The sequence below is a fragment of the Cherax quadricarinatus genome, chromosome 85, assembly GCF_038502225.1.
Source record: "Cherax quadricarinatus isolate ZL_2023a chromosome 85, ASM3850222v1, whole genome shotgun sequence".
Classification (NCBI taxonomy): domain Eukaryota; kingdom Metazoa; phylum Arthropoda; class Malacostraca; order Decapoda; family Parastacidae; genus Cherax; species Cherax quadricarinatus.
Window position 1 is genome coordinate 14,365,389 of NC_091376.1, and position 14,096 is coordinate 14,379,484.

General features: G+C 37.1%; 1 protein-coding gene across 1 annotated transcript in view; it reads left to right on the top strand.

Annotated features, from left to right (window-relative positions):
• The first annotated feature begins 7,702 nt into the window (after positions 1-7,702).
• The window catches only part of LOC128703136 (delta(3,5)-Delta(2,4)-dienoyl-CoA isomerase, mitochondrial), a 92,976-nt gene continuing 86,582 nt past the window's right edge, over positions 7,703-14,096 (top strand). The window contains exon 1 of the mRNA XM_070103446.1: positions 7,703-7,950. Within this exon, the coding sequence (XP_069959547.1) occupies positions 7,810-7,950 (141 nt within the window). The 5' untranslated portion in view covers positions 7,703-7,809. The remainder of the gene's footprint in view (positions 7,951-14,096) is intronic.

The following is a 14,096-nucleotide window of genomic DNA, read 5'->3' on the forward strand; positions in this document are numbered from 1 at the left end:
TCTTTTATGTGCGGGTTGTTTGTGTAATGGGTTCACTTTAAGCACCATGAGCCAGGAACACATCCATCACATAAAGCACCTGCCATCCCAATGATGATGACCCAAGTTAGGTTTTGCTGTTATTAACATTGTAAGTGGCTTGTGATTGCTTGATGAGAAATAACTATAATATTTTGTCTTCTGTCTTGATTATTAGTTTTAGATCTTCCAGTGATGACTAACATGTTGCTAGATAGCATATTTGCAGAAAAGAAAATTAGTAATATTAAAAAATGTCAAGCAAATGTGCTACAGCAGTATTAGTAACATGCTACCTGTTAAAAATTACCTACAATAATAATAATAATAATAATAATAATAATAATAATAATAATAATAATAATAATGAAGAAACAGACCTATGCTCATGGTGTTATTTTTTTAGCATTTAATGTATTAAATATTTTTTTGTTAATTCTGGTGGTTGTAATGCTTAATACAGTACTTCCCTATACAATTAACCCTTTGGGGGTCGCCAGGCCCTCTCAGAGACTTGTTCTCTGGGTCGCCAAAATTTATAAAAAAAAATTATTTTTTCTTATGAAAAGATAGAGAATCTTTTCCCGATCATAATGACACCAAAAGTATGAAATTTGATGGAAAATTAATAATAATAATAATAATGATAGAGCTACAGTTCCCTAAATTAATAACAACAATAATAATATAATACTAATATATTATTATTATTATTATTATTATTATTATTATTATTATTATTATTATTATTATTATTATTATTTTTATTATTATAACGATAGAGCTTCAGTTCCCTAAATTAAAAATAATAATAATAATAATAATAATAATAATAATAATAATAATAATAATAATAATGCATAATACGTACGTAATAATTCAGATTGCTTCTGCTGGTTGGCACAGCTGATCAGCAGTAAACATGTTTACATCCCTGTGGGAGGCAGTTCTCTTGTGCTTGTTTGCATTTTTTTTACAGTCATTTGGCCAAATTTCTTTTTTCCAACCATGGGTCCTAGTGATCTACTGAAGTTAGCCTCAAAAATACTCTTGTTTTCTCTTGCAGTAAGAACATGGGAAGATACTAGAGTCAAATTGGGACAGAAATGGCCGTCGCTTCTGCCGCTGCCACTTCCTCTGCCACTGTATTATGGCCTGTTTTATTCATTCTAGAGTATATATCATGTTTCTGTGCTAATTATATTGTTTGTTATGTCATATTAGATGAATTGTGATAGATAAACAAGCCATACAGTTGATAATAGTGTCATATTCAAGTATTTTTTTCTCGTCTCTCCAGAGTGCAGGAACAAATTAATGGCTTTTCAGTTAATTTAACCCTTTCAGGGTCCATCCCGTAGATCTACGGCTTTACATTCAGGGTCCAAACCGTAGATCTACGTCATGAGCTCAGCTCACTCTGATAAACTGTGAGTGGTACATTTGGGCCTAGATATGAGAGAATACATCTATGTGGTATGTGTGCACCACATAAAACAGATCCTGCAGCACACTGTGTATAATGAGAGAAAAAAACTGAAATCATGATTTTTCGATTAAAACAGCGACTTTGCAGTGTTTTTCGTATGTTTTTTTATAGTTGTATTTGCGATTTTTTGGAAATGGCTTGAAACTGAGCTCAATGTAGCAGAAATGTTAAATTTTTGCCGATATTCAAGAGTAAACAAACGACCTCACACGTCTAATACACGCCAGCTGGTGGGTCTAATATGCATTCACAAATATGGTGATGATATTTATACAATTATTACAGTATTGCATAACAGTAAATCTTCTGTTTTTTGGTGTGAATAAAAATTCATTATGTGAATAAAAAATAAAAATGGAATTTATTTGTAAAGCCTCAAAATGTAACTAATGAACAGAGGAAATGTTAGTTTAGTTCCAGGAATACCTACATTGTTTATTCTGGACCCTATTTTGAAATTGGAATATTTTGAACTTTGCGTTAAATTGGCCAAATTAACAATTTCCGATCACTTTAATTTGTAGTTGAAACAGTTGACTTGGCGATTTCTTGTGCTCAATTGATAGAATAGAAGTAATACTAGTGAAATAGCTAAAAATTTGGTTGACTGGAATAATGTAATTGGCCTAAAATGGGAATCAAAGTCGGCAAAATCGCCGATTCGTAAATATCGCTGACACATCAAAATTCGCGAGAGCATAATTTCGTCAATTTTCCATCAAATTTCATACTTTTTGTTTTATTACCTTCACAAAAAGATTCTCTACCATTTCATAAGAAAAAATAACAAATTTTTTTTTTTAAATTCTTGGACACTGGGGCACCACTTCAGATTTGGGCCTTGGACCCTGAAGGGGTTAAATGAGGTAAATTAATTTGATATACGAGTAAATTGAGCTACGCGCTAGCTCCTGGAATGGATTAAACTCGTAAGTCAAGGTTCCACTGTATAGTAATTTGGAATTTTATAATTCTTGAACACTGTTCTTTCAGGATTCATTAGACAGCTTTGGAAGACAATTTAGACAGCCTTAGAAAATATAATGGTTTCATAAATTTGATGATAATCAGACACTAGAAGTGCAATAGTTACATTTTTATTGTTATATAGGAATTTGAAATGCTTTTAATAGTTTTAAAAATGTTCTGATGCTCCAATGGTGTCAGAGAGGAAAAAGTGTATTAGTAAGATTTGTTGATGTTGCGCTTATTATTTTGTTTGCATGCATGGTACAATGACTTTTTATATTTTTATTGTTTGATGATTATTTTTTTTTACATTATTCATTTTTCAGGCTAAGAACTTTTGTCTTAGTTTATTTCCAAACCCAGTCCTATCTAAGGTATACTAACATCATCCCAGGATGCTGTTATCTTAGCTCATTTGAAAGTCCAGCCCTATCTAAGGTATACTAACATCACCCCAGGATGCTGTTATCTTAGCTAATTTGAAAGTCCAGTCCTATCTAAGGTATACTGACATCACCCCAGGATGCTGTTATCTTAGCTAATTTGAAAGTCCAGTCCTATCTAAGGTATACTAACATCACCCCAGGATGCTGTTATCTTAGCTAATTTGAAAGTCCAGTCCTATCTAAGGTATACCGCCTTCCCCAGGATGCTGTTATCCTGCTTTTATCCTACTTCAGTTCATTTCAAAACCCATTCCTATCTAAAATATACTATGCCCCCAAGATGCTATTACCCTACTTCATTTAATTTCAAAGCCCAGTCTTATTTAAAGTACAGTCTTTCCTCACTTAGCGACGTACTCGTTTACCAACAACGTGGAGTTATGACCGACTCTCTGACAAATCGGTATTGTATGCCTTACGAGAACTTGGGTCATGGAAATGGGCAGCACAGCATCTCAGCATCAAACATTTCAATCTCCTTCCTATAGTCACTCAGTACACTAGCTTTCACAGTCTCCAACACTACATATTTGTACAAATTTGTGCCTTTTTGTGCACCCCATAGTAAAAGATGGAGTTAGAAGTGCAGCAGTACTTGGAAGAGAAAAAACAAGAGGTAAATGGAAGAAGTACAAAAGTTCACTGTAAAGGGGTTAGCTGGTGTGTTCGTCTGTGTGTTTATATTCTTGGTGTCTCTCGTGGCATCTGAGAAGGTATGTTGATGGTAATAATAATAATAATAATAATAATAATAATAATAATTTCGGAAGAGCATAATTCCGTAAGTTTTTCTTCAGATTTCATACTTTTGGTTTCATTACTATAGGGAAAAGATTCTTATCATTTCATATGAAAAAATAATTTTTTTTTTTAAATTCTTCGACACTGAGAACAAGTTTGCAAGCAGGGGTCTCGACAGTTAAAGGGTTATATGTCATATAAGTATGTATTTCATATAGGTTTGGTAGCTGACATTTAAAGCACTCCAGAGTGATTGTAATTATTTATTATTATTAATAATAGTAATAATAATAACAACAGTCACTCTGGAGTGCTTTAACCCTTAAACGGTCCAAACAGATCGACGTTCAAATTCATAGTGCTACAAAAGTAGATCTACTTTTTTTTACATATTTTCAAATACAGTATAACAAAAAAATAATGTAGATAAAAGTTTTTTTTACACATTTTCAAATGTAAGACAAAAAAGAAGATCTACATTTTTTACATACTTTCAGATGTTGAAAAAACGTATATATACGTTTGGACCGTTTAAGGGTTAAATGTGAATTACCAAACCTATATGAAATACGTACTTATATGACATTTAACCCTTTAACCCTTTCAGGGTCCTCAGGCCCTCTCCCAGACTTGTTCTCAGGGTTGCCCAAATTTCAAAAAAAAAAATTATTTATTATTATGAAAAGATAGAGAATCTTTTCCCAATCATAATGACACCAAAAGTATGAAATTTGATGGAAAACTCACGGAATTATGCTCTCGCGAAGTTAGCGGTCTCGACGATGTTTATGCATCGGCGATTTTGCCCACTTTGAGCCCTATTTTCGGCCAATCGCAGTGTACTAGTTGACAAAAATCATAACAATTTCGCTAGAACTCCATTTTTTTCTATCGAATGAGTGCAAGAAACCACCCATTTACTGATTTCAACTATCCAATACAGTGGTCAGAATTTAGCAACTTTGCCAATTTCACACAAATTTCAAAAGATGCCAATTTCCAAATAGGGTCCAGAATAAACAAGAAAGACATTCCTGGCACTAAAATTACATTTCCTCTGTTCATTAGTCACATCCCCATGCCCCTCTTACATTCTTTTGCTTTCCACTTTGAATTTTTATTCTCACAAAAAATAGAAGATTTACTGTTATGCAGACTACTGCATTAGTGTAGAAATGGTATAAATAATATCAGTGCACTTGTGAAAGAATATTAGACTCACCAGTTGATGTGTATTGGACGCTTGGCATGATTTGTTTACTTTTGAACTTCGGCAAAAATCGAACATTTCTGCTACTTTGAGCTCAATTTCAAGGTACTTTTCATTGTAAAACCAGTCAGCATTATCTCAGTTTCTGTAATATGTCTTCCATTTTATAAAATGAGACCAGGAAAACTAGAATACAACAATAAATACCATACGAAAATACAGTGCAAAGTCGCTGTTTTAATCCAAAAAACACGGTCAGAGTTTTTTTTTCTCATTACGCACTGTGTGCTGCAGGAGTTTTTTTTATACTGCGCACACTGACCACATAGACCCATTCTTTCATATGTAGGCCTACCAGCTTTCTCACTAGATTTGAGGGCGCTAGAATTTAGGCATACTAGTACGTCAAGAACCCTGGTGCATAAGCCGTACTAGTACGTCTGAAACCCTGAAAGGGTTAACTGTCAAGACCCCTGCTTGCAAACTTGTTCTCAGTGTCGAGGAATTTAAAAAAAAAAAATATTTTTTCATGTGAAATCATAAAGAATCTTTACCCAATAGTAATGAAACCAAAAGTATGAAATTTGAAGGAAAACTTAAGGAATTACGCTTTTCCGAAGTTAGTGGTCTCGGCACTATTTACGCATTGACAATTTCGCTAACTTTGAGCCCTACTTTGGGCCAATTCCAATGTTCCAGTCAACTAGTGCAAGAGGGCTCATCGTTATGCGAAATAATCGTTATGCGAATTAATTTTCCCCATAAGAAATAATGGAAATAAAATTAATCCGTGCAAGACGCCCAAAAGTATGAAAAAAAATTTTTTTTACCACATGAAATGTTAATTTTAATACACACAAACTGAAAAAGGCATGCACAATTACATGACACTTACTTTTATTGAAGATCTGGTGATGATTGATGGGATGGGAGGAGGGGAGAGCATTATCTTCTTACTGTTTAGAAGGGGAATCCCCTTCCATTAGGACTTGAGGTAGCAAGTCCTTTTCTGGGGTTACTTCCCTTCTTCTTTTAATGCCACTAGGACCAGCTTCAGAGTCACCTCTGGATCTGTCCATAGAGCTCTGTCGCACAACAAATCTGTCCATAGAGCTCTATAAAGGTTTGCAGTACCTCCCGTTTCTTCAAGACTTTCCTAAAATGGTAATAATACGAAATATTCCATAACCGCATTGTCATTGAAACGCGTCTAGTCACAAGCACGGCTTGCAACATGCCTGTGTCTGTATTCATAGCTATTTTGCGAGCACTCCTTTTGTTCTATTGACTGAGTACAAGACACTGCCCATTTACCTATTTCAAACTCCAGTAAAGTGATCACAAATTGGTAATTTTGCCAATTTCATACATTTACAGATGAAATATGTAGTGTTGGAGATTGTTTGATGCTGAGATGCATTACTAACCCCTTTTCAGTAACTTTTGTACTTTTTCTGTTCTTTGCTCTTCTTCTTCTTTCTTCAATAAATATTCGCCTCTCACCCTACATTAGGACTACAAATATTTTAAGGTAAGTAATGAGTGTACTGTATGTGTATTTTACTTACTTATTGTTTTTTGTATTATGTAAGAGTAACAGCCTGGTTGATCAAGCCCTGATCCACCATGAGGCCTGGTCACAGACCGGGCCATGGGGGCGTTGACCCCTGGAACCCTCTCCAGGTAAATTTCAGGTATGCAAATTAAAACAAAGTTATCAAGTTCAAGTTTTCTTTTTATTGTTTTTTTTTTTTTAATATATTTAATTCACCATTTGGCATGGGTACAAAGTGGGTGGAACTATAGTAGAGGGAGATAGAGCTAGCAGAGCGTCTCAGTAACTGATGATTCACCATGGCACATGGAGGTGTGCCTCACGGCACTATAAGATATTGTATAATTATACTATTACTATCAGTTAAGGTTATATTTATTCCCATGGGGAAGTGGAACAGAATTCTTCCTCCGTAAGCCATGCGTGTTGTAAGAGGCAACTAAAATGCCGGGAGCAAGGGGCTAGTAACCCCTTCTCCCGTATAAATTACTAAATTTAAAAGAGAAACTTTCGTTTTTCTTTTTGGGCCACCCTGCCTTGGTGGGATATGGCCGGCGTGTTGAAAGAAGAAAGATTAGGTATTACATAAATAACGTAGAAGCAAGTTAAAGATGCCCAGATTTCTAAAAACTGACATTATATGGAGAGATATAGGAGTGGTGGGCAGCAAGCGATAAAAAAAAAAAAAGACTGCATCCATTACAGAAAACATTATATGCCTGAAGGGTAACTATAAAAGATCACTCTTATTGTATACAAAAACTGAAAAAAGAGCAATTTTCTCGAAAAGAAATTCCCAAGCCCGTTGTATTATTGTTAATAACGAACAGATTGAAAGGATTTTCACAGGAAACATAAAACAGTGAATGTTTTAATTTTGGGTGGTGATATTTTTGAGGTGTTGGTAAAGGGTGGTTCCTCACTTAGGTACGAATTTGTTTACTGACGTGGTCATAGGAACAGAACCCCGTTGTTAAGTGAGGAGAGGCTGTATATATTCCAAGTTGCCGTTATCCTGCTTTAGTTTATTTCAAAACCCAGTCTTCTTTAAGGTATGCTAGCACCCCTTATCCTGATTCCTGTCTATCACTAGGTGAAGAGAGGCAACTAATACAGTGTAAGGAGATATTCTCAGGATTGAACCTGGGTCCTCTGGTTGGGAGCTGAAGTCACTACACTGAGCTGTAAGCCACTTCTTAAGCGCTGTGAAATATATGTGTGATCAGTTTTTAAGAGTGTTTCTACTCTTGAAAACTTACCTAAGATTAGTAGGTCAGTTCTTTTCATGTAATGTAATGTATTTAGGGAGATTGGTGAGTGTTTTGATAAGCTGGCTGATGACCCAGACTGCCGAGCTGTGGTGCTTAGTGCAGCTGGTAAGATGTTTAGCAGCGGAATTGACTTCAACGATTTGGCAGAGATTGGGGGCATCGTTTCGAGCGATGATGATGTTGCACGAAAAGGCCGTGCATTACACAAGCTGATAATAAAGTATCAAGAGTTTTTCACTTCCATGGAGAAGGTAGGCTTTTTCATTATAGTTAATCTTTGTTAAGTTTATTTGGTGTTTAAGATTTTGAAAGCTTATGAAATGCTTCTTGTTAAGTAGTTTGTGTTATTTCTGTAGTTAGGGTCCACGAACTAGCTTAGGAATAGTGCCCTGTTGGTATAACTCCTACATGACCAGTTAAGGATTCTTAACCCATTAACCCTTTGAGGGTCGAGACCCCTGCTTGCAAACTTCCCCCCATGGTCATATAATCCCCCCCCCCCCCGAAAAAAATTATGGAATGATAGAGAATATTTTTCCAAAGGTATTGAAACCAAAAGCGATGTTAGCGGTCTCAGCGATATTTATACATTGGCAATTTTGCCCACTTTGAGCCCTATTTTGGGCCAATTCCATTGCCCCAGTCGACCAGACTTATAACTGTTTAGCTGGAACTCCTTTTATTCTATCAACTGAGTACAAGAAACTGCCCATTTACCTATTTCAACTACCCAATAAAGTGATCAGAAATTACTAATTTGGCCAATTTCTGTGGAGAACTGGTTAGATAAGTACACTTTTCTGCATGAAACAACATATAGCAGTTGGTACTTATCTGTTAACAGCATGATGTCCAGCAGCCTCTCCCTGGACATCCCTTTGGGGTGCCATCCCAGAGTCCACAGTGGCTGTCGATTAACAAGTTTGTTAGTCATATAATTTGTCCCAAAGGAGTGTATATCTCAGCATTTCATTATCATCTGAAATGCATAGTGATACTTAGGTAGTTTTGGGTGAATCACCCACACATTACAGGATCTACTGGTAATTCCAGTCAAATCTCACCCCTACCTATTAGCTGCAGCTAATGTAATTAGGTGTGGGTATAGCTGGACTTACCTGGGTATTGTAACTGACCCAATTTACCCTACTTTGTTGTAGGGGAAGTATGACTCCAGTATTGATGTCTTGAGTAAGCTGCTACAGATGAGTAGTTATATAACGTCCTCACTCATTGATAGGGAGTCACTTTGGTCAGTTTTTATGCAATAGGGTGATATCTTGTCCCTTTGTTCATAACACCTGAATTCATACTGCAACACAAACTTTACACTTATTGGGATTATACCCTGGATGATATACTCGTGTTTCTTTTTAACACTAGTTTTCAGAGTTTACCACACAAAGTCAGTATTTTCTTTGTTCTTAGCGGGATATTTGTGATGCGTGCACACTCGGATATCTGAATTCAACCTAGCTTGTCGCCCTGCCCAGAGCCCGCAAGTCGCTCTCTGTACAAAAGAATTTCTGAGTTCAGCTTTATATCTCTTTCTTACTACACATTGCAACAATATTCAATACAAGAAGGTAGGTATCTTGTTATCTTGCTATAGACCAGACTTGCTAATAGTCCCAACTTGTAGATAAAGTAAGGCACAGGTTTTCCATTAATTTTCCAGCTAAAGAGAAAAGAGTAATTACTCTTATTTAACCTCATTGTGCAGTTGATCATGAACTCTAGCAAGGAGAGGAAGGTGTGCCTTGTAACACTATGGTACATACATGTGCTCCTCATAAAGCTGTTTGCAAGGAAGGAAGAGCTCACTAGCCCCTTCCGGGAGGGCTAAGTCCCTGTTTCAAAATAGGGTCCATAATAAATAATGTAGACATTCCTGGAAATAAAATAACATTTTCTATGTTCATTAGTCATGTCTCCGGGTCCCTCTTACATTATGCTTGCTTTTCATTTTGATTTTTTATTCTCACAAAAAAATAGAAGATTTACTGTTATGTAGACCACTGCATTATTTTAAAAATGGTATAAATAATATCAGTGCATTTGTGAGTACATAGTAGACTGACCAATTGACATATATTGGACACATGATGTGTTTTGTTTACTCTTGAACACTGACAAAAATCAAACATTTTGGCTACTTTGAGCTCAATTTCAAGTTACTTTTAGTCTGTAAACCATTCAAAATCATCTATATTTCTGTAATAAATCTTCCATTCTGTCAAATGAAACCATTAGAGTACAACCATAAAAAACATATGAAAATACACTGCAAAGTCGCTGTTTTACAGCAAAAACATGGTCGCAATTTTTTCCCTCATGCACTGCATGCCGCAGGATTTTTTTTTATACCGTGCCCACTGACCATGTAGGCCTACCAGCTTTCTCCTGCAAGATTGGAAGCTGCTAGAATTTTGGGTCAGTATTACAGGACTGACCCCAGCTTCAAAGCCATAATATTATGGGACCGACCCTGAGAGGGTTAACTCTCCAGACATTGATCTATGTTTCCACTTCTAGCACTTTAAATATTTTGAAAGAAATTTTTTTTTTTTTTTTTTTTTTTGTAACCCTTAACCTGTTTACTGTCCAAATGTAGATCCACGTTGTTACCTCACTAGCACATGTAGATCATTTTATTTTCAAATTTTATTTCCAAATTTGGCATGATTTCCCTGAAATACCTGGTTAGTGTAGAATGGGTTTTAACACTCGTGTGTGCAGTATTAAAAAAAATCTGAGACCACTTAGTACAGTGGACCCTCAGTTAATGATATTAATCCATTTCAGAGAGCTTGTCTTTAACCAATTTTATCATTATCTGAATTAATTTTCCCCATAAGAAATAATGGAAATACAATTAATCCGTTCCAGACACCCAAACGTATTAAAAAAAAAAAAAATTCACATGAAATATACATTTTCCTACACAGAAAACAATGAGACAGACAGAATAAATATGTACATACATTAATAATTTACAAAATGACACTTACCTTTATTGAAGACTTAGTGATGAGACGGGAGGAGAGGAGAGGATGGAGGTGTATTATTGTTTGGAAGGGGAATCCCCTTCCATAAGGACTTTAGGTAGCAAGTCCGTTTCCAGGGTTACCTCCCTTCTTTGTTTTTTAATACCACAAGGACCAGCTTGAGAGTCACTGGACCCCTGTTGCACCAAAAATCAGTCCAGAGAGCTCTGTTTCTGGTGTGTCTTTAAGATTTCCCTAAAATGGGATACAACATTGTCATTATAAAAGTCACCAGCATGGCTTGCAACAGCTGTATTAGGGTGTTGTTCATCCATAAAGGCTTGCACTTTTGTCCACGTTGTACAAATGTCCTTAATCGTTGAAGAAGGCAGCTTCCTCCATCTCTCTTCCCCCTCCTCTGAAGCAATTTCCTCAGCTGTGGTCTATTGCTGTTGCAGATGCTCTTGCACCTCATCAGTGGTTAGCTCTTCATCGTCGTCTTCTACCAACTCCTCCACATCCTCGCCACTAACCTCCAACCCCATGGACTTTCCCAATGACACAATAGATTCCACAACTGGTATAGGCTCCTCAGGGTTAACCCCAAACCCTTCAAAATCCCTCTCTTGTACACATTGTGGCCACAATTTTCTCCAAGCAGAGTTCAAAGTCCTGCAAGTCACTCCCTCCCAAGCCTTACCTATAAGGTTTATGCAACTGAGGATACTGAAGTGATCTTTCCACAACTCCCTTAGAGTCAATTCAGTGTCTGAGGTCACTTCAAAGCACTTTTGAAACTGCTTTGGTGTACAGTTTTTTGAAATTTGAAGTGACCTGCTGGTCCATGGGCTGGAGGAGAGGAGTGGTGTTAGGAGGCAAAAACTTGACTTATGAAACTAAAATCCCCCACAATTCGCTCTTGCAAGTCTGGAGGATGAACAGGAGCATTGTCTAATACCAGGAGGCACTTGAGTTCCAATTTATTTTCCAGGAGGTGTTTTTTTCACAATGGGGCAAAACACTTGATGAAACCAATTGTGGAAAATGTCCCTAGTGACCCATGCCTTAATGTTTACCCTCCACATCACACACAAATTAGGCTTGACGACACTGTTTTTCTTGAACACTCTGGGAGTTTCAGAGTGATACACCAGTAGAGGCTTCACTTTGCAATCCCCACTAGCATTACTACAAAACATGAGAGTTAGACTGTCTTTCATAGGCTTGTGTCCTGGGAGTGCCTTTTCCTCCTGAGTAATGTAGGTCCTGTTTGGCATTTTCTTCCAAAACAATCCTGTTTTGTCACAATTGAACACTTGTTGGGGTTTTAATTTTTCAGCCTCTATGTACCCCTTAAAGTCCTGCACATATTTTTCAGCCACTTTTTTGTCAGAACTGGCAGCCTCACCATGCCTTATCACACTGTATATGTCACTACGATTCTTAAATCTCTCAAACCAACCTTTGCTGGCCTTAAATTCACCAATATGAGCACTAGTTCCAGGCATTTTCTTAATGAGATCATCATGCAGCTGCCTTGCCTTTTCTCATATAATTGACTGTGAAACACTATCTTCTGATAATTGTTTCTCATTGATCCACACCAACAACAGTCTCTCCACATCTTCGAGTATTTGCGATCTCTGTTTTGTAAGCACATTTGCACCTTTCTCAACAACAGCTTCCTTGATTGCCTTTTTGTTGGCCAAGATAGTAGCAATGGTTGATTGGGGTTTATTATACAACCTGGCCAGCTCGGAGGCACGCACTCCACTTTTTTACTTTGCGATTATCTCTGTCTTCCAATCAATAGTATTTCTCACCCTTTTTACCACAGGGGTGGCACTAGAAGCTTTCTTTGGGCCCATGGTGGCTTATTAAGGAGTTACAAGCACTAAAAACGATGGAATAATACAAAATGTATTGCATGGAGTGACACTCGTCTTACACCGTGCTTCAAGGAGTTTCATATATACCCCAGCATGTCTAAAACATTGCTGGGGCCTATAAATATTTTGTATATATTTTTAGACAATAGTATGTGACCAAGGCAGGTGAAAATGTTCACCTGTCAGTGTGTTTGTGACTACAGTAGGGCCCCACTTATATGGCAGGTTAGGTTCCAGGCTACTACCAGAAAGCAGACATCACCGGAAAGCAGAACACCATTTTTTCCACTTTTAAATGCATATAAATGCCAGGTAACAAGGCAATAGAACTAGGCATTAAAAACAATAAAAAGTAAAATACACACACAGTACACTCATTACTTACCTTAAAATATTTGTAGTCTTAACACTTTCAGGGTTTTCGATGTACAGTGGTCCCTCACTTTTCGTAGTTCTCGGCAATCGTAAATTTTGCCAATCATAGGGGTATTTTTGTATAAACATGGACTCGCTTTTCGTAGGTTGACTCGCGAGTTGTAGTTCGTCCGGGACGCGTGCCCATGGTGTGAGCCTTGGCAGCAGCCAGTCTTGCATTGTTTACCAGTGAGCGAAGGTCCCCTCACGTGCTCCAGCGAAATATTTCATAATATTCCATTTATTTTAGTGCTTGCAAGTACTAAATAAGCTACCATGGCTCCAAAGAAAGCTCCTAGTGCCAAGCCTGTGGTAAAAAAGGTGAGAAATACGATTGAATTTAAGAAAACCAACATTGAACAATATGAAAGTGGTACAAGTGTGGCCGAACTGGCCAAGATGTATAAGAAACCCTACACAACCTTATGTTCCATAGTGGCCAAGAAAAAGGAAATCAAGGATGCTGTTGTTGCAAAGGGGGTAACTATGCTGACAAAAATGAGATCGCCAGTACTCGAAGAGGGTGGAAAGTTATTATTGGTGTGGATAAATGAGAAACAATTAGCAGGAGATACTCTTATGACTTTGATTATTTGTGAAAAGGCTAGGCAGTTGCATGAAGATTTGATAAAGAAATTGCCTGCAACTAGTGGTGATGTGAGTGAATTTAAGGCCAGCAAAAGCAGGTTTGAGAGATTTAAGAACCGTACTGGCATACACAGTGTGGTAAGGCATGGTGAGGCTGCCAGTTCGGACCACAAGGTGGCTGAAAAATATGTGCATGAATTCCAGGAGTACATAGAGGCTGAAGGACTGAAACCTGAACAAGTGTTCAATTGTGACGAAACAGGCCTCTTTTGGAAGAAAATCCAAAGAGGACCTTCATTACACAAGAGGAAAAGGCAATGCCAGGACACGAGCCTATGAAAGACAGGCTGACGTTAATGTTCTGTGCTAATGCTAGTGGGGATTTCAAAGTGAAGCCATTACTAGTGTACCATTCAGAAAATCCCAGAGTGTTCAGGAAAAACAATGTTATGAAGAGTAAATTATGTGTGTTTTGGAAATCTAATAGTAAGGCATGGGTCACGAGGGAAATTTTCGTCG